This window comes from Pocillopora damicornis, chromosome 10, assembly GCF_964200805.1.
Source record: "Pocillopora damicornis chromosome 10, jaPocDami1.2, whole genome shotgun sequence".
NCBI lineage: Eukaryota > Metazoa > Cnidaria > Anthozoa > Scleractinia > Pocilloporidae > Pocillopora > Pocillopora damicornis.
This window is the reverse complement of record NC_142679.1, coordinates 17,719,752-17,743,342: the sequence shown is the minus strand read 5'-3', so window position 1 is coordinate 17,743,342 and position 23,591 is coordinate 17,719,752. Positions and strand designations below refer to the sequence as shown.

General features: G+C 40.1%; 5 protein-coding genes and 2 pseudogenes across 8 annotated transcripts in view; 3 read left to right on the top strand and 4 right to left on the bottom strand.

The window, feature by feature from the left end:
• The window catches only part of LOC149039193 (BTB/POZ domain-containing protein 6-like), a 39,185-nt pseudogene extending 22,698 nt beyond the window's left edge, over positions 1 to 16,487 (top strand). Inside the window, exon 2 of the transcript XR_016180682.1 lies at positions 16,404 to 16,487. The product of XR_016180682.1 is annotated as a BTB/POZ domain-containing protein 6-like (transcript). The remainder of the gene's footprint in view (positions 1 to 16,403) is intronic.
• Positions 3,137 to 6,770, bottom strand: LOC149039197 (uncharacterized). Its single transcript, XM_089185774.1, has 10 exons — positions 6,749 to 6,770; positions 6,466 to 6,551; positions 5,636 to 5,819; positions 5,311 to 5,400; positions 5,129 to 5,197; positions 4,981 to 5,041; positions 4,335 to 4,403; positions 4,015 to 4,202; positions 3,713 to 3,746; positions 3,137 to 3,527 (listed from the first exon to the last, which is right to left on the bottom strand). Exons 1-10 carry the CDS (start codon positions 6,768 to 6,770, stop codon positions 3,137 to 3,139), a joined length of 1,194 nt encoding a protein of 397 aa, XP_089041900.1.
• LOC149039196 (uncharacterized) lies at positions 7,000 to 7,838 on the bottom strand. The gene is made up of 3 exons (XM_089186011.1): positions 7,759 to 7,838; positions 7,489 to 7,634; positions 7,000 to 7,180 (listed from the first exon to the last, which is right to left on the bottom strand). Exons 1-3 carry the CDS (start codon positions 7,765 to 7,767, stop codon positions 7,030 to 7,032), a joined length of 306 nt encoding a protein of 101 aa, XP_089042137.1. The 5' UTR covers positions 7,768 to 7,838; the 3' UTR covers positions 7,000 to 7,029.
• LOC149039195 (uncharacterized) lies at positions 8,656 to 9,853 on the bottom strand. 2 transcript variants are annotated; one of them, XM_089186010.1, is made up of 3 exons: positions 9,732 to 9,801; positions 9,524 to 9,598; positions 8,656 to 8,937 (listed from the first exon to the last, which is right to left on the bottom strand). In XM_089186010.1, the coding sequence occupies exons 1-3, from the start codon at positions 9,736 to 9,738 to the stop codon at positions 8,687 to 8,689; spliced, it is 333 nt and encodes a 110-aa protein (XP_089042136.1). In that variant the 5' UTR covers positions 9,739 to 9,801; the 3' UTR covers positions 8,656 to 8,686. The 2 variants fall into 2 exon arrangements, 1 of the variants encoding a protein (XP_089042136.1); XR_016180683.1 differs by having other exon boundaries at positions 8,803 to 8,937; positions 9,524 to 9,626; positions 9,732 to 9,853.
• LOC149039194 (zinc finger MYM-type protein 1-like) lies at positions 10,471 to 13,307 on the bottom strand (annotated as a pseudogene). Its single transcript, XR_016180268.1, has one exon. The product of XR_016180268.1 is annotated as a zinc finger MYM-type protein 1-like (transcript).
• LOC149039192 (BTB/POZ domain-containing protein 6-like) lies at positions 14,919 to 16,970 on the top strand. The gene has a single exon (XM_089185999.1). It carries the CDS (start codon positions 15,024 to 15,026, stop codon positions 16,344 to 16,346), a length of 1,323 nt encoding a protein of 440 aa, XP_089042125.1. The 5' UTR covers positions 14,919 to 15,023; the 3' UTR covers positions 16,347 to 16,970.
• A 2,899-nt stretch (positions 16,971 to 19,869) lies between these two features.
• Positions 19,870 to 21,771, top strand: LOC149039191 (BTB/POZ domain-containing protein 6-like). The gene has a single exon (XM_089185984.1). The coding sequence runs from the start codon at positions 20,221 to 20,223 to the stop codon at positions 21,547 to 21,549; it is 1,329 nt and encodes a 442-aa protein (XP_089042110.1). The 5' UTR covers positions 19,870 to 20,220; the 3' UTR covers positions 21,550 to 21,771.
• Positions 21,772 to 23,591: the final 1,820 nt, after the last annotated feature.

Sequence of the window (23,591 nt, the reverse complement as noted above, 5' to 3'; positions counted from 1 at the left end):
CTGCCTTTCACTTTGGTAAATTGATCTGCACATTGTTTTGCTCACCTTTGTCCAATAATTTTAAAAAGTATTTTCTTATCATATGAACGAATGGGCCAATATCAACATCTTAAAGGTAGTTCTAATCATGTCATTCTCACACCACTGTACAGACTCCACCACCTCCAGGGTTTGAATCCTTTTGAGTACCAAGATGGGTGTCTTTTGTTTACATTTATAAATCATAGTGCTACATTCATTCTATATAGGTGTAGATTATATGTAGGAGCCTATTACTTTGTGAACCAGATAGTGGAGTTGACCTAAAATTTTATATTTCATGCTTCATACAATGGCAAGCTTAGCTCATCCTCTCTCAGTTATTTGGCATTTTCTCAATGCACCTTTCAACATAAAGCCCAAGAAGAGGGGTATCTGGCTAGCCATGGAAATTTGACTATGAGAGCAGTCCCCAAGGTAGGTATTTGATTTTTTGGTAATGTCCCCGGGGTGCATGGGGAAGTTTGGCACTTCGTTATAAATGACCACACTCACTTGCCCCAGTGTAGGGATTTTGATATTTTTTACCAATTTCGGTGTCCAGACTGGGGTGGCATATTTGAAAATTATTTGGACAGAAAATATCAAAATCCCCAAACCTTGCTTGACCCCTCCTCCTGACCCCGTCTAGTGCATAACATTGAAAGCTGCATACTCACACTGCAGGGATATTTATAAAGTTTTTTCCTCAGTCGTTTCTTCCGCTGTGGTGGCTTTGGCGGGTTATGATCATTCAAATGACTTTCGGCCTCGTTGGACATCTTCATCTTTATCAATCCCATTGACATTCCTGTACGAATTGAGGTTGTCGACTCCACGTTTCGGATCTCATGGAAATGGCAAACAAGATTTTCCATTAAACCGAGAAAGTGGCTTCTTTGCGTTAATCCAATATCCTTTGCCACTTTCTTTTCTTGGCAAATTTGAACAACAAGATCGCTTGGGTCGTATCCGTTTTCAAAATGGAAATACATTTCAAAGGGCGCAAAGAGCAGCGTAAGTTCGTGACCTCGCTCCCTGTGGCTTGTCTGGGGGTCTGGTTCCCAGTCCATTGATGTTAGAGGTAAACTGCTCTAGCATTCCTCAGCCTTCGATCCGAATCTTTCAGTTCGGAAATGTAGTTTACAGATATGCCACGCACAACACGTTTTGCTTTTTTTTTTCCAGTTGCAATGGATTAAAAAAAAAATGAATCGCAGTGTCTCAGTGTCTCAGTGCGTCACCATCCCGTCTCTTTTTCCTCGCCTCCCCCTTATCCCGCCTCCCACGTCTCACACCTTAACTTCCCCCCCCCCCCCCCCCCGACCCTACCTGGACAAAATGTTTCTACGTTTGGTACTTTGATCGACGGAAAAACATGGCTTCTCCTCGATGTAATGGAGAAGTTTCATATTATCATGGCGTAAGGACATCAGCACTCATTGTGCTAATTTCGTTAAAAGAATTTAGAAAAACTTCACATGGTTAGCCAACCCACAGTAAATAGCTGTTATGATATCTTTTGGCAGAAACATGAATTCACCTTCAAAAATAATCTTCAAAACTATCCGTCCGTATACACAATTGTAAACACTGATGAGGAATACGGTAGTTTAATGCTATAACGAAATCATGTGCTAAACCTGACTACTGGACTGTCTAGAAAAGGACAAAAAAAAAGACCTTGAGAACAATTTTAGGAAGAAACTAGTCGATAAAACTATTACTTAGCATTAATTTCGTCAGGACAATGATATTTTAAGAAATAGTCTAGTATCATCGAGGTTGGACGACGATCGACGTCGCGTGTGACTTGTGCGGGTTCATTTGCTACTTGATGTACAGTGACAGTACAACACAACTTAACGAATAAAGCGAAGATCTAGAGTTAGCAATTGACTGCGTTAAACCACTGCACAATATGCAGGACACTTTTGCAGAGTAGCACTGACTGCCTGTTTACCATTTCAACAACACAATCCGTTAAATCGCCTGAAATAATTACAACTTATAACTTTTTCTCAGTAATTCCGGCACGTGCTAATTCCGTTACGGGTGTGTCAATTTCGTTATGGCCTCACGAAGGACGTTTACTGATATATTTTACTTGATATCATACATAACAGAAATTTGAAATTATGTGGCTCATATTCACTATTTCATGGATGCCACCAAGATATGTATTGCCTAAACACTTTCAAGACAGATTTGTTAGGAGCATGTACCTATATATGCTCAGTTAATGTGACTGCGTTCATAAGAGGCACTGTATAGTAAGGTTACACAATGAGATCCATTGCCATCTAAGAATGAAAGGTGGTACATGGGTATATCTGCATGGCCATTTTTGTTGGACGGGTGATGGTTAAGCATGCAACGCTCAAAAAGCGTCACCTCAGTTCAGTAAGGATGGTCCGAATTGACAATGTACAGAAGAACAACGACCAAATTCAGTATTTGGCTTATCAACTAGAGTATTCAAACCTAAGTTATAAAGTGCCTTATATATGCGATAATTATAATACGGAGTTTATAAAGATATTCGAGGCACCCACCCCATACTTGCTAATATCTATTTATCTATCATTCCTTTTGGTACAGATGGACAAAGATGACTAATGTTTTTGTTCGACAATGGTGGACCTCTCAAAATTGATAACGGTGACTTATGGTCCGACATCTGTTCCACGACTACAATTGTACCTCCAGTGAACTCCAATCCATACAAACATGACTTTCACTAATATCAGAATACAGAGTTTGTATGGGAGTCTAATAAAACGGAGTTTTGACTAGGTGGGTAAGTACAGCTGTCCACTTACGAGTGTCCGTTGAGGGAGCTTCGGCACCGATCAGCATATAAAATACGCCGTCTACACATGCTACGTATAATCCTAATAACGTAAAAACTGCTACAAATCACCACCGAGATGAAATTTGCCATCGGTGAGAATTTATTAAAACATATTGTGATGATTGGTCAGTCAGTATAATCCTAAACAATGTATTGATATTTGTTGGGTTTTCCGAGAAGTTTACCCGCTATTGGCGCGCGCACATAAACAAAACAGAGGCTGTTTCTGTATGGTTTTGGCAAGCGCCAGAGACAAAATGAGTTTTATTCATTATCAGATAATTCGCTGTCTGATGTCAGTTCCAACACAGAGGCCTCATCGTCCACAACTTCCTCCATCATTGATTCGTCTGATTTCTCGTCATCTAGAGGATAGTCGATACCACTCAAATTAGCATAGGTTTTTGCTACCTCAGCATGACCAATAGGTCTAGGGGAATCCAAGATACCACCCCATAAAAGCAGCAGCGAGGAAACGTGATTACAATGAATCATCCGTTTCTTTTTAAGACAAGCTATCACTCCTGCATTAAGAGGGTTATCAGTGTAAGGCAGATGCGCATCCACTGATTCGTCTATAAGCCTGATTTCGTTTTGGAGAAAAGAGACAAGGCGATTCATTTCCTCCTTCAACAGTTCAAGCTCTTCCTGACACCTGTTGTGTGAGCAGAAAAGGTCAATTATCTGCCTCCTAACAAGAGCAGGAACGGTGTCCCCTTCCTCTTGGACTTCAGAGTAAATGCTGCTCTTAGGATCCTTAGCATCGTCATAAAGAATTTGGGGTACATCATTGGGAAGATACCCATTTATTTCGGACAAAGTTTTGTGAATGGACTTGACGACTTTGTGAGCTTTATAGCAATTGCTTGGCCATCTGAAAATTAAAAAGTTCATAATAACTAAAAACGCAATTCAGTGGCAGTTTTACGGATTAGACGGAAAAATGTAAATGTGTAAGACTTGAGAACTGGGAAAATTTAGCCCTCATACCCCTTCTCAAATAATCCCAGTACAATGCCTAGAGTCGCAGTTAAAAACAACGGGCATACGCAGTAACATAACGACGGAATTACTGCAGACCATGATCACCAAAATACACATGCTACTAAATATTTTACATAGCAGTTTCTTCAGTTTATTACCAGCATATTTTCGCTTCAATTCCACCAAGAAACATCTTTCGGATGCCATGCAATGTAAACTCAACAAGAGTTCGCTCTTTCTCTTCTCGTAGGGACGTGACTTAACGGTTACAAACACACGAGACAGATCGGACCATCTTTCTCTGATGTGATGCTTCTTTTCCATGGCTACTATGGCCTTCTCGTTCCTATGTACAATAAATGTAAGTTAGAGAGATTTATTATTTGTTTTTAATTTCGGCACCCTTAATTCTCTGTCTGCAGAACCTGATTATTCCAGTCGTTGCTGCAAGGAAGGAATTTGCATATTTATGACTTACCGTTTGATTTTCTTTTCAACATCTTTTACTTTCCCTTGATCTTCATCTTGTACACAGCTCAATTCATTTCTGAAAAAAAAATTTAAATGGGTGGAGATACGTACACAATATGTTCAGTTTAATACTTAGTAATTATATTTGCTAAGGTGGAAAGAAAGGGGAGTACGAATACTATATTTATATTATTGTGAAAACAGGTTTTTGCCTTCACAAATAAACGGACGGACGGGGGACAACCCGATAAACTTCTTCTGGGAAAAGGCTTTCCTGGGGGCACTCGCTGGCTGCGGGAAGGCCGGAATCTATTACGGCTGTTGACTATCCTCGAGACAATGACTAACAACGACAAAGTTGGCTCCAAAGTGGATTTGTTAAATACCGCTGAGCTGACTGGTTTTTTACCTGACTTGACCAGACTGGGTTTGACCGAAGAAAGCTCTACAAAACAGCTCTATTTAAGCCGAGGTCACAAAGGATCAGGTAATGCCATGAATCAACTAAGGGATCAGTTTCACGTAGTCCACTACAACGATTGGTTAGGTAGGAATTTCGCCTTTTACAAGTTTAATCGCTTTCGAAAAGCTCAGGTACTCGCTAATGTAAATCATGAATAATTTGGTAGGTGGTACTTCCACACACTATATACCTGAGTTTTTTAGACATGAGGAGCAAGCTGACATATGATTCGTCCCACTGCAGTATTAATCCTGTGACAGATTAATAATATATTAGTGAATACAAAAAAGAAATGTTCTCCCTAATGATTGTTAACAAATGTTGAGGAATAAAACTACCGTGTTCTTTTGGTTTCAGTGCTTCAACTTCTTCCTTTTGCCACTCTTGTATCACATCATCATCACAATCTAGCACAGGTAAATATAAGTATAATTTGCAATAATCATATAGCAGGCATGTAAGTCATTGTGCTGTTTTTCAATGCAATGAGTAAAAAAAAACAAAGGTTTAAAATGTATACCTGGAAGTTTTTCAGTGAGTTCCTTAAGCTTTGCACTGACATCCTGTAGAAGAGTTTCTGCCCTTGCAAACTTTGCTTTTAGAGTAACACCTGTAAACATTAAAAGGAATCAGTTTGATGTGTACTTATAATACTATTCAACCTCGAGTTACATCTGTACATACATTACACATGTCCATATTGAAAAAATGAAGAATTGCAACTACGACAGAAAACACAGGGTAGATAAAGCTGTCCAGCTAAAGTACTGGTCAATAGTTGATATCCCTTTTACTTTTCAGCAAAACCCACAGAAATGTTATGTGTTCAATAAAATTAACCATACCAAATTTGTGATACAAATGTTGGGCATAGTGAAGACGCCCATCAGTTGAAACATCTGTCCTTTTGTGAGCACTCATTTCTTTAGTGACAGAGCTGGAAAACCTTCGCAGAAAGGACCATAACCTTTCCACCCCTTCACCATCTGTCAATCCAGTTCCCTTGATCCTTCTTGGACTGTACTGGATCTACAGACAATCACATTGAAGATAAAACCATTATTGAAGATAAAATCATTGATATGGCATGGACCTTGCATCAGATATTTAGCATATACATGTACTAGCCTGCAGTGCAGGCAGATTTTAGCAGTGTGAATGAATATTTCCAACTTGAGTGTTCAAAGCACCATCTTGAATTAGGAAAACAGTGGAGAGTTGGAGCATGAGACCTCCTCACGCATTGTATTTTTGCCCCAACTTTCCAGTAAAACAAACACTCAAAAGATGACAACCACCAAAACCACCTGCACTGCAGGCTAATATATACTTAAAAATTTAATTTTCATTCTAGGTAAAATTAACCTTGAGTAAAGGCTCACTGGTTAGTGGTCATTTCCAAAGCTGATAGGCTTATGTAGGGTGGCCACTCTTTTATAAGGAACATGTACATGTGCTTAAATATTTCACCTTGCTTGCTTAGCTGACCCTTGCAGATCATTTGCTTTCAATTTTAGAAACTGATGTCAGATTTCAGATTCCACACTGCTCACCCATTGGTAGGTAAGTATGGGATGTGTATGATTACAACTGTATCTAACCAATGTTGAGGTATTGCCATACATTTCTTCACATTGCCACAAGGCCATTTACTGTTAAACTGATATATACTAACCTGGCATGATGCCTTGTGCCCATAGCAATGGAATATGGGTATGGCAACATCAGCAGTCCTTCCAAGAGGCTTTCCTGAGATGAACACTAATAAATATAATCATGTACATGTAAATGAAAATTGTGTCAGTAGTAATAAACTATTCTGAAGTTAAGATGTGATCCTCACAGATATTCATGCAATTTAAATGTAAGCAATATAGGAATTTAACCAAACACAAAGAAGAAAAGAATCTGGCCCCACTGGGATTCGAGCCCATGACATTGTCATTGCAATGCTCTACCCACTGAACTAGGAACCCCCATATGTTGGGAGCAAGCCAGTACCCATGAAAGGAAGTGTTGAAACAGACAATGGAATTACGTCAGTTGCAAAAATGACATTTTATTTGATTAAGCCAATTGCCCAAAATTCAGTATATATCTCTGATGATTACATCTTCATTTCCTTTCCACAATTCACATAATTCCAGTCTGTTCCAATATATTTTTTAATTTCATCCCAAATTTAATAGAAAATACTTTGGACAATTCCACATAATTAAATACCACTTTAGATTACCATTTAGCCTCCTGCACATCCATGTTCAAAAAATTTAGTTACCTTCAAATGGTGTGCTAATAGACAAGCAATGTCATACATGATGATTACTCTGTTTCTGGTGCTCTCATTAAGACTTCTAAGCCTCTTAAGCTCATAAACAGAATATGATATTCTGTAGAGAGAAAAGATTGTTGAAAAGGTGAATCAATAACCAATCTTTTCTTTTATATCTTTTTACACAAAACTAAGACAAATTGAACATATTTCCTATAATATGACATTCAAATTAATAACAAAGTTATACAATGGTGATGCTAAAAGTGTAAAGAATCATAGGATGCACCTTTATTGTATTATACAAGTGTGCCAATTGTCAGCTTGACAAATTCATAATAATGGCTCTATCATGTAACTCTCTAACAGACAATACATATAGGATTGAGCACAACATTAGGTAAAATGTATTTACATACTCTATACCTTTCACCATGCTTTATGTTATGGAATCCTTTGGGAAAGTCATGTCTGCATACTCGCCCAAAGACACCTTTCTCGTCAAAGAGTTTGTTTTTGCCTTTTGATCTTAAAGCTGAAAGAACCTCTCCACCATGGAACTTACTGCAGTTCTGTGAAAAAAAAGGGACAAAAACAGAAAATCTTGAATTTAAAGGGCCAAAAGGAAAATCATAGAGTTATCAAATTAACATTTATGCCATAATGTATGAGCATTGCATTATCTTAAGTACAGACCTGTTCCATGTCTGCTCCAGCTTTGCCATAACTGTTGACAAAATTGTTAACATCATCCTGTTCTGCAAATAGGAGTGTTCCATGTTTGGGTGTTCCTAAATTAAATTATGCCATTTGTCCTTCTTTCTGCACAGTCCAAAGCACCCATCCATGCTTTCAATGAGAACACCATCATCCTGTTCAAAAGAGAGGGGAAAAGAGAAAAATAGATAATTATAAAAAAGAACAGCAACAACAACATAAAATTAATACTGCAGAACTACAGCACAAGCTACTATTCAGAACAAATTACAATGTATAGTTACCCTTGGACATATAGGACACCAAGCTCCATTGTACAAACTTCCTGTACTTTGTACAACGCCTGTACTGATACATAAAATACCTTCATGTGAAAACAACAAAATGTCAATCAGGACTTTCTTAAAGAAAGTCAGTAAATGTACATGTACAACAAGAAAGATGTTTTGTAAATTAATGTAAATGGAATCTTGACCTTAAAGCAAACAGTCAATGTATCTTTGAATCATATGAACACAAAAGCGACAAAAGCAATTAGCATGAGTTTGAGATCTATATTGGCTGGGGGACTAGATAATAAATAAATGAATAAAATAATAATATAAATAAGCACTTGTAAATCATGTGACTACCTCTACTACTACTAATAATTATAATGTTAATAATACTAATATAACAAGAACAACAACAATAATAATAGTAAAAATAATATTAAATCTAATATCAATAATACCTTAGAAGACATTGTACATCCACAAATTAGCAGCTCTGATATTCTCAACCTATATGCAAACATACCTGAATTCTTCAAAGCATTCTGAATTAAGGATACTGTAAATTGAGCTCACCTAAAAAAAAACATACCATTCAACCAGAATCAATCAATTAAAAAAAGTCATGTCATGTCTCAAAAAGACTGTTTGCAAGCAAACCTACATGTGGCTGGCTGTAGCTGAGGATTGAGTTCTGTGATCACTTCTGTGATGTTTAGCAGGGACACTTGACAATGAAGAAAGACCTTCTCCACAAACTCCATCAGTTTGAAGCTGAATCCTGTGGTGGGATTTGCTGGTGACCCTGGCCAGAACTGGCATTTCAAGAGTGTGACAGCATGCGGCTCACAATCACACACTTGTACATATTTGAGGTGATGATTTCCTGACATTCATAGAAAAATAAATGAACAACTTAAGAACTTTTTAAGTAAACGAAATGAAAAAAACATTACATACAGCTTTAAATACCTCTTACTTTGTTGAGGGCTGTATAGACACCTTATTAACCAAGTGCAAGCCGGCCACGCATACTAAGAGAATATTGGCCCAAGGTCTTGACAGTACAAACCAAGTGCAGCGAGGTCTGTACAGAAAAGTCCAAGGGCCAATATTCTCCCAGCATGACAGAAAAGATTCTTACAGATAGATGCAAGCCAAGTTTATTGTTTCTCTTTGGCAAGCCATTAAAAAACTTAATTGCATGTGGGATCATTCAGGACATTACCCGGTCCAATACTTAAAAAATATTGGACAGGCAATGGAGCAATCTGATTGTTTGATTTTAGTTACTGGCCCTGACATGTTGAGAGAATTTCAATCGTATCATTATCATTAAGATCATTAGCGTTCTTGATTTTAGGCAAGCGGCAGGAAAATGTGAAAAAGGAACAGATAAAATTGAAAAAGATTACGCTTCGTTTTTAAACCATTCTAGTATTCTCCAACCACTATAAATGAAATGAACTGACCTGAGGCATCCAGAAGTCTGAACAGCTTTACTGCTGCGGTTCTGCACGTATGGCCATAGCTAACAGTTGCCTCGTCTGCATACAAAGGAGAAAATACCCCATCCTATTAAAATAAAGAAAGCAAGAAGTAGATAAAAGTACAGTTTAACTAGATATGTTACACTAAAAGTAGCTAGAATACAACTGGCGCCAAAATATTCATACACACCTTCCATTGCTCAAGTACATGAAACTTGTTTTGATTGACATGTAGAGCTCGTGCACATCCAACACAAAAGTACTGACGAGGGCCAGAGTACTCACATCTTGTTGTAGCGATACTCTTTTGACAGTTCACTCAGTTCACATTGTCTGGGACAGAACGGTTCTTCAATGTACGAATTCAGCAACTTTTCCCGTACCTTTTCCCAGTTAGCAGAGATACTCAAAACGCGATTTTGCTGTTGAGTTGAGAGTTCCTGCTTATCGAGATCGCCAAGAGGGACATCTTGTTCTACTGGACTGTTGGTGTCCTGACTATTTTCCTCCACTCTCAGCGGAATCGATACGGTGGTTTTCTTTCCATCGCGCCCAATATTCTTCACATCTAAGAAAACGGGCTTTAACCGACGCATTTCGTAGCGATCACCTTGGCTCGTCCACCGAAGAGTGAAGGATCAGATTGGTCGAAACGTTTATGCATATCTAATGAGCTACTGGGAAGACTTAGATGATCATTTAGGACGGCTTGAACCCAATGATCTAAATTTAGATTACGTGGGTGTTAGCTATTTAGATTGTGTAAGTAGGGTGCTTTGCCACGTTCTATGATCAAATGGCGGAGACTAAAGACTCTAATCAACTGCCTTACACCAGAAAAAAATCTATCAACCATCTCCCGATGTCACGAACATTTTGGTTGTCTTTCCACAAATTCGTTAAATCGAGGTTTTCGATGTAGCTAACCATGGGCGTACGGGCATTTTTTTGCCAGGGGGGGCGGTGAACCATTTGCCCAAAAATTTCTCACAAGTTGCCCAAATTTTTACGAAACAGTCGAAAGGAAACGAGGGTTATACGATGCACTAACAATGGCCTACATATGAAGTGAAATATTCTTACCTATGAATCTATCATATGAGCTCAAAAAACACTTTAAAACTTAAAAGAAATAACTGTCTCTGCCATTTCGACGACCGAAGATATCAATGATACGATCCATGTCATTGTTGACTACAGAGTTGGCATACGCCCTTTCAACGTTGATAAGTGCAATGTTACTGACACGTTGTTGCCCCAGGGTGCTGCGGAGGTAAGTTTTCAATCTGCGCAACGCACTGAATGATCGCTCTGCTGAACACGATGTAGCAGGTATCACTGCAAGGATATGCACCACACTGGAAAACTCTGGAAACATATCGAATAGATCATTCTCGCGCATTGTCTCTAGCATTTCTGAAACAGTCATGTAGCCCAATCCGCGCACATGACGAAAACTCGCGTACATTTTCTGCTCGGCTTCCAGAATCTCGCCGTCGATGTTGTAAAACTTAGCAATGCGGGAGAAGCTTTCTTTATCAGGTGTTTCACTGTGGCAGATATTTCCCAAAGCAAAGAGGATTTCCTGGTCATTTCCGCTAAACCTGAGCTCAAGCTCGGACAGCACCTTGTCGATGGAAGCATAGTAGGTGTTAATACGATGGTGCGATTCCGGTGTCAGCTGCGTTTGTCGTTGCGCGTGTTCACCTACAAGGGCTTGAAGGCGGCGCGATGGCGTCTGTCTGGGTGCCCTGACCTCTCGTAATTCAAACTCAGAATTGGTCAGCCACTTCTTAATTTTCAGACCCATTGCTGATGCTAACTGCCATACGCTGTTGAAACTTTCTTCGTTCCGACACTGGCGTAGGGTCTGAACGGTCATGTCGGCATTTCTACGAGCGGAGATGACGTCAACCGTCTTTCCCTGAAGATATCGACACAAACTACTGGTGTTGCTCAGGATTACTTTCAGCAAACACAGTCCGAAGATAAACTCCAAGTCACAAATGGCGGTCAACAAGGCTCTGCTCTCAGAGTAGGTTTTCGGATCTTTGTCTGCAGACAGCGTGAGCAGGGCTTTTACAATACGTTCCATTTGCCCGTATACGGCTTTTACGGCTTCCCACCGGCATGACCATCGCGTGGCACTCAATGACTTCAGCGTCAGTTTCAGATCCTCGCCTTGTACTTCTGTGTCACTAAACAGGGCGTGTCGTTTGGGACTCGCATCTAAAAAGTTGTGCAGAGCCTGGATAGTCCCCAAAGCGTTTCGCAGTGGTTCAATCTGTGTCATAGTATCCTGAAGTGCGAGGTTGAGCACATGCCCGTAACAGTGGACGTAGATACCGAACGGGGAGCACTCTTCCATTCTTGTCGAGAGTCCTTTGTGTACACCGTTCATGTTAGCAGCCCCATCGAATGCTTTACCAACAATGTTCTTTAGGTCAAGATTGAGTTCAGTGATAGAGGATTTCACCAGTTCATACAGTACTTCTCCTTCGGTTGATTTCGTGGAGTAGAAACCAATGAATGCTTCCTTCTTCGTTCCATTCAGCGCGAAACTAAGGCAAAGTGAAACTTGTTCTGTTCTGCTAATGTCTGATGTTTCATCCAAGATGATACCATACCATCCGCTGGCTCGCACATCGTTTGTGATACGCTCGCGAATGAGATCGGCAATAATTTGTAGCAGTTCGTTTTGTATCACGGGAGATGTCCACTGCGCGTGCTTCTGAAGCTGGCTATCGAGTTTTTCCAGAAAATTACCTCTATTTACATCACTGCTATTACTCAAACCATCACGTTATTCATCGTGACCACGCTGGGCGATGTTCTGCTGGGCCGTAAACATGAGACATTCAATGATAACTTTCAGGTAGTCACGATTTTCCTTCACATCTTGCTTGTGTGATTCCTGGAGTTTGCTCAGTATTGAAGTATTTCTCTTCTTATTTGCTCTACTATCAATCCATTTCGCCATGGCCGTTTGATGGTTCTCACTCTTGTGGTGTTTAGTAAGACGCTCTGGCTTCTTCCAATTGTCAAACGTGAAATCGTGGGCACTCAAGTATTTCTGGCATGGGTAGCAACACGCTTTCTTAGTTTCAAAGTCGTAGCTCAGCCATGGATATCGTTTGTACCAGGCTGGGTTGAAATCTCTAGAAAAAGATTCACTTCCAAATTTTTTTGGGTCGTAGCACTTCAAAATCGGTTGCTGATGACTCTCATCTATATCACTGGACGTTAGGCAAGTACCACTACATAAATTTGTATCCAATGACGAATTGTGCGCACCATCCACGATATCTGACTTATCTGGAGCACCATTATCCGTGATAGCTGACTTAGGTGACTTTTCTGGAACACGATTATCTATGACAACTGAAATGGACATATCCCTATAAGTACTATGCACGATGTCAGAGTTAGCACCGTTATCTACAATTTCTGTCGTATCTGGAGCACTAGTACTATTGCCAGCACCATTATCTATGCTTTCCATATCCATGATCTCTGACGTATCCGAATTACCTTTATCCATGATTTCTGATTCATCCGTCAGACCAGCATCCATAGATTCTGACGTAGCTGGAGCACAACAAGCACCATTATTCACTTGAATCACCTCGATTTCTGACTTATCCAGGGCAGTATCTGAAGAATCCACCACTATATCTATACGGCTGTCATTTTGAAGATCTGAGCCAACGTCTTCGGCGTCAATTTTACTGCATTTAACCATATTGGTAATGGTTTCATCGCCGCCAGTGAAACCTAGTTGCGATTGATTTGGCGCACGAGAAATAGTAAATTTAACTTTCTTGCCTATATGCTTGGTTCTTACATGAGCGTCTTGGTACTCGGCAACGATTTCTTTTTTGCATTCGGAGCATTTAACACGATGGCGATAGGCCCGTTTTCGTTTCTGTGACGCTGGATTCGACATGTCTAATATGGGACAAGGAGAGTTCTACAAGAAAAAGCATGCAAGATGCGTATTTGTTTCCACTGTCACGTCACTTTTTACGAAACTACAGGCGTGAATCTCACTGGCTTTACGCACGTAAAGCCCATGGTAAAGCCAGTTAAATTCACACGAGACAGTGGTTGCCTAGCACGTGACCCAGATCTTCGGAAAGTCTCCAGTCGATAATCTACAATATGATTCTAGAAAGCTATGCCGAAATTGATTCTAATAAATTTACAACACCAGCTAGTACAGTGCAGTAAAGTATGTACAGTGCCCAAAAACAAAAACAAAAAATACAAGTACGTATTTCAACTTATGATCCCCTTTACTAATGACCAAAAGCTCGTCACGTGCTAGGCAACCGCTGTCTCGTGCGAATTTAACAGTTTCCACTGTCGCGTAACTTTTTACGAAACTACAGGCGTAAATTTAACTGGCTTTAGGCACTTAAAGCCCATGGTAGAGCCAGTTAAATTCACACGAGACAGTGGTTGCCTAGCACGCGACTCAGATCTTCTGAGAGTCTCCAGTCGATAATCTACGATATTATTCTACAAAGCTATGCGGAAATTGATTCTAATTAATTTACAACACCAGCTAGTGCAGTGCGGTACAGTACAGTACAATACCCAAGAACAAACACAAAAAATAGAAATATGTATATCAACTTATGACGCCCCTTACTAATGACCAGAAGCTCGTCACGTGCTAGGCAACCGCTTTCTCGTGTGAATTTAACAGGCTTTCCATTTTTAAATTCAGGTAAAAATAGAAAATATCTATCTATTTCAATAAAAAACTTGAAAACATCTTTAAAAACTGGCTTTGCCCAAATTTCTCTTGCTGCCCAAAATTTTGGGGGGGGCTGCAGCCCCCCCCGCCCCCCCGGCCCGTACGCCTATGTAGCTAACCGTCGACATAACGAAATAGTTTCCCTAGTCCCTTGGCACTTCGTTACATCGAGGTTCCACTGTAACGACGCACTTTACCTGTTCATTTTCCTTTTAAATTTTTGTCACGATCTTATGTCTTAAAAGGCACCAAATAGGTTCTTCGATTCTCGCCCGCGCACAAGATGGATGCATTGATATTAACGTGAACCGTTAAATTTCTTTAAAGGCAGAAATATTAAGATTTGAATTGAAAAAGGTTCTATGTACTCTTTCCTCGTCCCAGACCCTCTCCGCAATCCTCTCTATCATTCAGCGTGTGCAAAAAGATGGTAGACACGTTATGAGTCAGTCATTCTGCTGTATTTTTTATTTCGGTAGAATTTTCAGATTGATCAAACAACAATATTAGTCAAACTGTTGGAATATATCAGATTAAATGAAACCGTTTGGTCATCGTAACTTCGTGAGCAAAAGCTCAAAGAGCTTGGAAACGAGGAATTTATTCCTTTGCGTTACTCGAGAAACAACTGTGTCGCGTCAACTGATTCCCTTGACGTCAAAGGTTTATAGTATTTAATAGAGTTCAATTTGTGAAGAGAACTGAGAGCAAAACCTGGCAATGGCTGCTGAAGATAATTGGCAGATGGAACTTCCAACTCTCGTCGAAAGAACTGCGTTCATTTTCAACAACGAGATATTGAGCGATGTGAAGTTTGTTGTTCCTGTGTCGACTGGTGAAAGTGAAAGTAAGAAGGTGATCCCAGCTCACAAGTTTGTGCTCGCAATCAGCAGTCCTGTGTTCTTCGCCATGTTCTATGGTCGAATAGCGGAGACTCAAGACTCTATTGAACTGCCTGACTGTGAGTACGAGAGTCTGTTGGAGTTGTTCCGTTTCTTGTACACCGACCAAGTGAATTTAAGCGGAAGTAATGTGATGCAAGTGCTGTACTTAGCGAACAAATATCTGGTGCCCTCGCTTGTCAAGAAATGCAAAGAATATCTTCGAAGCAACCTGATAGCATCGAACGTGTTTTGTATTCTGCCACACGCACAGAAATTTGAAGATAAAGACTTAGAAGATCGATGCTGGAAAGTAATTGAGGAGCAGACCGAAGAAGCGATAACGTCAGATGAATTTGTTACAGTTGAGCGATCTGTTGTCGAATCTGTTGTGAAGAGAGAAGTGTTCCATGTGACAGAAGTGGAACTGTTCAAAGCTGTTAATCGCTGGGCCACAAAAGAATGTGAAAGGCAAGGTGTGACTTCCGATGGAGAGACAAAGAGACGAATTCTTGGAGAAGATATTGTGAGAGGAATACGCTTTCCGTTGATACCACAGAAGGATTTTGCATCTGTTGTATTTGATTCGCGAATCTTAAATTATGAAGAGTTTGGAAACATGATAAAATACTACAACGGTGTGATAAATACTCCTTTGCCGTTCTTAAAAGCCAGTAGAATTGATTCCACTGTGCACCGATGCTGCAGGTTTAAAACGTTTTGTTCCCCAGGGGAATACTGGGAGTACGGCAAGACTCCTGACTGTATCTTTCTCACTGTCAAGAAGCCTGTTAGACTTCACGGAGTTCAGCATTTTGGCTCCGAAAGCGGCGAATATACAGTTACAACAGATATTGTTGATCCCTTGGACAACACTTCGCTTGTGAGTCGAACGGGAAATTATACTTCAGAAAGAAGCGATGCCGATGCTTATTATGGCTTTGATGTGTTGTTCGATCGTCCGGTTATTTTGAAGGCAGATAAAGAATATAAAGTTAAGTCGCTCATCAAGGGCCCTAACTCGTGGTACAGCGAAGACGGGCAAGCATCAGTGGAGTGCCAGGGAGTGCAATTTACATTTCGTAGCTCGGAGAATGACTCTAATGGGACTGGTGAAAAGAGAGGACAGTTTCCTGGAATTTTGTTTTCAGTATCCAAATAAAATTCTAACGTTACCCAAACTGTCCCTTTTACGTAGAGCCCCGTGAAAGTCTAATAGGTCATGTAGTATTGGATCAATAGACCTTTTTACAATTCCCAGCGCCATATTGGAAATGCAACCGCGCACAGGTGAGAACGAGGCTAGGGTTGACTCGTGTTAAATCTCTTTGAGAGCTTTTGGTGAAATTCATACGTGAGCAGTAAAATTGTTCGATTTTTAAGGAAAATGGATGGTCCTAGCCGAAATCTCGATGAAGCTTATTTTTCTTCCAAAAAGAAAGGAAAGCTGTGTGTCGCTTTTGGTTGTTCAAATACATTTTATGGCCCCAATGGTTTGCCTACGAGCTTTCACTTCTTCAAGTTTATGCACGGAGGCATGCATTTTTGCTAAGTATTTATCGTTCTATACTTATCTTATTCTTTGTGAATTATGGGTGGGGGTAACTATTGTTGCAAAATTAGTACAAATTTTCTAGCAGGTACCTGAATTGTTTTAAGTTCAGTAGAGCTTTTTTTATTCTGGCAGCAAGTCAAGAAGTTCAGTGCTGCTCACCTGTTTACTACATGGCTTGCCTAAAACACTCCTAGCAGAGAAACTCTAGGAAAGTAATTGCTTTTAATAAAATAACCAAGACACTGTACCTTCAGAGTTTTCACTTATTATGGCAGACCCAGAAAACTGACTCAAATTTGGTAGCAATTCGTCTTTGAACTGTTGCCTCACATTGTGTGAAATAAGACCCTCAAAGATACTGAGAACAGACCAAAGAGATGCGTATGGAAGAAATCTGGCAAACGAAACTTCTAACTCTTGAACCACCTCTATTTTGAACAATGAGTTACTGAGCGATATGAAATTTGTCGTTCCGGTGTCGACTTCTGAAAGTGACAGTAAGAAAGTGATCCCAGCTCACAAGTTTGTTCTTGCCATCAGTAGTCCTGTGTTCTTTGCCATGTTCTATGGTCAAATGGCGGAGACTAAAGACTCTATTGACCTGCCTGACTGTGAGTACGAGAGTCTGTTGGAGTTGTTCCGTTTCTTGTACAGCGACAAAGTGAATTTAAGCGAAAGTAATGTGATGCAAGTGTTGTACTTGGCGAATAAATACATGGTGCCTTCACTCATTGACAAGTGCACAGAATATCTTTGCGACAACTTGACAGCATGTGTTTTGTATCCTGACACATGCTCAGAAATTTGGCGGTGAATCTTTAGAAGATCGATGCTGGGAGGTGATTGAACGGCGGATCGAAGAAGCTGCGACGTCAGACGAATTTGTTTCTGTTGTTGAATGTGTTGTCAAGAGAGAGAAGTATTAAATGTAAAGGAGGTGGAACTGTTCAAAGCTGTTGATCGCTGGGCCACAAAGGAGTGTGAAAAAGAAATTCGAATAGCCCCCAGTAATGGAGAAGGCACCAGAAAAAGGCACCAAATAGGTTCTTTGATTCTCACCCGCGCACAAGATGGATGCATTGATGCTACGTGAACTGTTACATTTCTTTAAGTGCAATAATTGCAAGAAAGAAAGGTTCTATGTACCCCTTCTCCCGTCCCAGACCTCCCCCCCATCAATCCCTTCTATCATTCAGCATTGAGAATTATTACATCGCGGGCGACGAGCGGGGGAAGAAGAAATGATCGAAATACGAATGATCAGTGGTGAAACAACGTTAATACTTCATATAGAGACATATCCATCGTAAAAATGGTGAAAATGGTGTTGTAAAGCCGAAATTTCGACAGAAAACTTCGCTAAATAAAATGTTAAGCAATTTTTCAAAAGTGTTGATTGCACAAATATCTTTTACTGCTGTAATAAACAATGGAGGCATTGGAAAGGGTATCGGTGGCATCCGGAAGGGCATCAAGAAGAATCATATTTACGTTTTGTAGCTTACAGCGCAAAGTGTGTGGCGAAAAAAGAAAACCAAAACCGTGCCCCCAAATAATTCTCCCACCTTGCCCCAAAAAATGTTTAAATTTTTTGCAACTTCTCCTGTTCCTGTTGGTAGGTCTGGCCAAGCCTTTATGGTCATTGGCCCCCGTATAGCCGCTAACTATGGCTTATAAATACAGGCGTTTAGTGTTACTTGTAAAACTCCCCGAAAAAGTTTTCGACAGTTAGACGAAACGCGTCGGAGAATAAAGCAGTTTTACAACTACTGTTCGCAGAGTGTTGCTCACCAGTTTAGTTTTAAACACTATTTTAAAAAATTAGTTGCGATAGCTGAGGCCAGTTTTTCTATGCAAGTCGTCTGGATATACCTTTCGCTGAGACGCCTACACAACATTTCTTATTTAACTTATTGGAACTCTTTACCTAATTTTGCTATATCAGCTTCCAGTTTGAATTCCTTCAGATCTCGATTACTGAATTATCCCTGTACATAGTTTTGTTTTGTTATCTTGAAATAAGATTTATTCAGATTTTACTTTTTGTTCATTGTTCAGTTGTTTCTCCAGCTTCTTTCTTATACAACGTATAGTTATTTATATTAGCCTTGGAGAGCAGTTTTTATATGGGAATTCAGTTTCTCCCATATTGCTTTCCTTTACCTATTGTACTTTTATATGGTAATTAAGATTTAATGAATATTACATAGTTATTGTTAGTTATTAATATTGTTGTGGTTTTTATTAGTAGTTATTGCATAGTAGAATTTTGTACAGTGGTAAACTGCGGTTCGGTTCTGACCTTAAGTTTTCATTCTGAGTGCATTTGTTAAATTGAATAGGAAAAAAAAACACTTCGAACGGAAAACAGAATTATTTTTTAACGTCTGGATCTTTTGGACAAAGGTCTCCTAAACGAGTAGCCTTGATTATAAATATTAAAGCATGGTTAACACATTAGCCTTAACTTGGCTGTTTATCGAAGCTCAGTGTTTTCTTACTTGCCTTTTTCCAAGTGAAATGAGGCGACTGAATTTACATAATAAACACTAAAAGAGTTGCTTAGCTTTTCATTTTTCCGGAATCGAAAGTCGATATTGCAAAATTCAAGTGAAAAGCAAGCCAACTGTGATTAACGCCTCAAACAAGGCAAGATACTTATTTTTCGTTATACAATAAGTTACATATCGTAAATATCATTCTTCTTAATGCCTTTCCCGATGCCTCCGTTCGCTAATATAGCAGCAAAAATTTCGTTCCAGTCAAAGCGTTTGGAAAATTGCTCAACTTTCTAAGTACTGAAGTATAACTTGTTAACATTTTGACTTTACAAGACGATTGTTTTCTGCAAGTTACAAAACGTAAATATGATCCTTCTTGGTGCTTTTCCGAATGCCACTGGTGCCTTTTCCGATGCCTCCATTGTTTATTACAGCAGTAAAAGATATATGTACAATCAATACTTTTGAAGAATTGCTTAACATTTTATTTAGCAAAGTATACTGGTAACATTTTGGCTTTACAAACACTATTGTTTTCTACAACTACAACTGATATGTCTTTATATGACGTATTAAAGTTGTTTCCCCGCTGACCATTTGTATTTCGATCATTTTTTCTTCCCCCGCTCCTCGCCCGTGAAGTAGTAACTCTCTTCAGCATTAAGGACCGATTATGGATGCAAAAAGATGATAGATGCGTAATACGTCAGTAAACCTGCTATATTTATTATTTCGATAGAATTTTCAGATTGATCAAACGGCAATATTATTCAAACCCTTGTAATATATCAGGTTAAATGAAACCGTTCGGTTATCGTAACTTCATGAGCAGAGACGTGCACAACCTGGAAACGAGGAATTAACTCTCACGCGTGACTTGAGGAACAAATGTGTCACGTCAACCAGTACCCTTGACAGCAAAGGTTCATAGTATTCAATAGAGTTTGATTTGTGAAAAGAACTGAGAGAAAAACCTAGCAATGGCAGCTGAAGATAATTGGCAGACGAAGCTTCCAACTCTCGTCGAAAGAACTGCGTTCATTTTCAACAGCGAGATATTGAGCGATGTGAAGTTTGTCGTTCCTATGTCGATTGGTGAAAGTGAAAGTAAGAAGGTGATCCCAGCTCACAAGTTTGTGCTCGCAATCAGTAGTCCCGTGTTCTTTGCCATGTTCTATGGTCAAATGGCGGAGACTAAAGACTCTATTGAACTGCCTGACTGTGATTATGAGAGTCTGTTGGAGTTGTTTCGTTTCTTGTACACCGACAAAGTAAATTTAAGCGGAAGTGATGTGATGCAAGTACTGTACTTGGCGAACAAATACATGGTGTCTTCGCTCGCCGAGAAATGCGTAGAATGCCTTCGAGACAACCTGAAAGCATCAAATGTGTGTTTCATTCTGCCGCACGCTCAGAAATATGAAGATAAAGACTTGGAAGATCGATGCTGGGAAGTGATTGAAAAGCAGACAGAAGAAGCTGTGACTTCAGATGGATTTATTTCAGTTGAACGATCTATTGTTGAATCTGTTGTGAAGCGAGAGGAGTTGAGCGTAGCGGAACTAGAACTGTTTAAGGCAGTCGATCGCTGGGCCACAGCAGAAGTCCAAAGGCAAGGATTTACTCCTGATGGAAAGACAAAGAGACGAATTCTTGGGGAGGACATTGTTAAAGCAATACGATTTCCATTGATACTCATGAAGGATTTTATGTCAGTTGTATTTGATTCTGATATTCTCACTTTTCATGAGGTTGGAAACATGATGAAACATTACAGCGGCGTTTTAAAATATCCTTTGTTATTTAAGGATACCGCAAGGAGCCTTTTGTTCCGATTTAATCGATTTCCAAAGGTCTTTCCGCCAGCTCATAAAAGGGGAATTTGGTCATACTCGGGTGGAGCTGACAGTATTGAATTTACAACAAACAAGCCAATCTTGCTACATGGTGTTCAGTATTTTGGCTCAGACGGTGGCAAGTATACTGTTTCAACCAAAGTTAAAGTTTCAGCCCACAATTCTTGTCTCGGAAAGGAATCAGGAACATACTCTTCCGTGAAGGAAGAGACTAATAATTATTATGGCTTCGATGTAATGTTTGATCCGCCTATTCGTTTGGATGCTCATGAAAGCTATAGGCTTGTGTCGCTTATCAAGGGTCCTTTATCATGGCATGGAGAAGAGGGAGTAACGTCTTTTGAATCGAAAGGAGTGCTGGTCGATTTCATGAAGTCAGCGGAGAGTGCCAATGGGACTTCGGAAACGAGTGGCCAATTTCCAGCTTTCATATTTAGTACTTGTCAGGCATAAATAATTGGAAATTAGTTTTGGATTGTTTTTGCTGCTAATAGTTGATGAAGTTAAAAATTATTGAATACGTACCGTACTTTTATTCGTTGCGACCTTGTAAGTGTTCAGAAGTGAATTAAGTGCTACGACGGAATATTGGAATGCTTTTGGAATGTCTCACCTATTACTTAAGTTGTAACATTAAATAATAATGACTTTCTGAAATAAAAATAAACCTTCGAATAGTTTGTTGTATTGTCAGCCAGAAATTAGATGGAGAATCCCCCTGGTAAATAAAAGCTTTACTTTGAGACCAGTCAGTATTCTCACCTTGAGGGGGGAAGAGGGGGGGGGGGGGGGGAAGTGGTCGCAGGATTTTGGGGATCACAAGATTTTCAGGGAGAATGGAGGGGGGATCTGTCGTCGCTAACAGAGTATAAAGAGGGGACTATAGAAAATTGACTGCCAATAAGGGATATCATTAGAATAATACAGAGCCTTTGGAGTGGGGAGGGGGGGGGGGTTGGTTGCAGGATTTTGGGGATCACAAGATTTTCAAGGAGAACGGAGGGGGGAATCTGTCGTCGCCAATAAAGTATAAAGAGGGGACTATAGAGAATTGACTGCCAATAAGGGGTATCAGCAGAATAATACAGAGCTTTACGGGGGGAGGGGGGGAAGGGGTTGCAGGATTTAGAGGATCACAAGATTTTCAGGGAGAATGGAGGGGGGAATCTGTCGTCGCCAATAGAGTATAAAGAGGGGACTTTAGAAAATTGGATGCCAATAAGGGGTATCATCAGAATAATGCAGAGCTTTACGGGGGGAGGGGGTGGGGGTGGGGATCAAACTAATTTTATTTTGACTCAACCAAAGTTTTCCAGCCACCCCCACTGTTTTGAATAATCCTTTACCGTTCGTACAAACCCGAAGAGGTATTTCCTACAAGCAATGATGTCAACGAGGTTTAACGAGTTCGCCAAAGGCTGGTGTTACAGTGGCATCAGCCTTGACTGTATTCTTCTCTCCGTCAACAAGCCTATCGAGTTGCACGGAGTAGAACATTTTGGTTCTGAAGGCGGCGAGTATACAGTTTAGACAGACATTGTTGATCTCATGAACCACACTTCGCTTGTGAGTCGAGCTGGAAATTATACTTCAGAAAAAAGCGATACCCATGCTTATTACGGCTTTGAAGTGTTGTTCGATCATCCTGTTATTTTGGAGGCAAATAAAGAATACGAGGTAAAGTCGCTCATCACGGGCCCTCCGTCATGGTACGGCGGAGATGGGCAAACATCAGTGGAGTGCCGTGGAGTGCAATTTACGTTTCATTATTTTGGGCGAAATTTAAAGAAACTGGTATCGCTAACGGGGAAGAAAAAAAGATATCGAGATCTTGGGAGTGAAGGGGTTAATTAGTAACAGAAGGATGTGTTGTCAGCATCTAGTCAGTTTTCGGGCCCAAAAATCACAAGAGGTGTGTACTGGTTGAAAATTAGCAAGCACTGATGAAGAGTAAGACGGGAGCTGCAATGAAACCGGGCGCATTTCAGGCATTTCACTGTGATGTTCTCCTCACCCACCTTTTATTCACATCACAGTCTGAACGTTTAAGCCCACAATTCTCCGTCACTACTCATTATTTTCAGGCTTATGTGAGGGTCTCAGTGGGGTCAACCGTTAGCCGTAAAACGGCCTAAAAACTCAGCCTCAAGTGTTTGTCGTTAATAAGTTAACCGTAAAAATTTTTCCTATCTCCAGTATGTCATTATTTGCGGTTAACTGTGAGTCGTAAAATGGCCAATTTTTTTACCGTTAGCAATTTGACCATTTTTTGGCCACGATTTGAATTGGCGGCCAAAAAGTGTCTCCAATAAGAGTGCGGCCAAAACGATCATGTTTCATCGTTGTCACGTAGAAAACTGTGAAGATACGTCGGCAACTATGGTGGAGAACTGAGAAATCTAGAAGGTAGGATAATGCGAAGGAATAAAATGTTATGTCAACAGAAACGAACACAGCCCATTCAGTAAGGTCAAGACTGGACTAGTCCCCGAAAG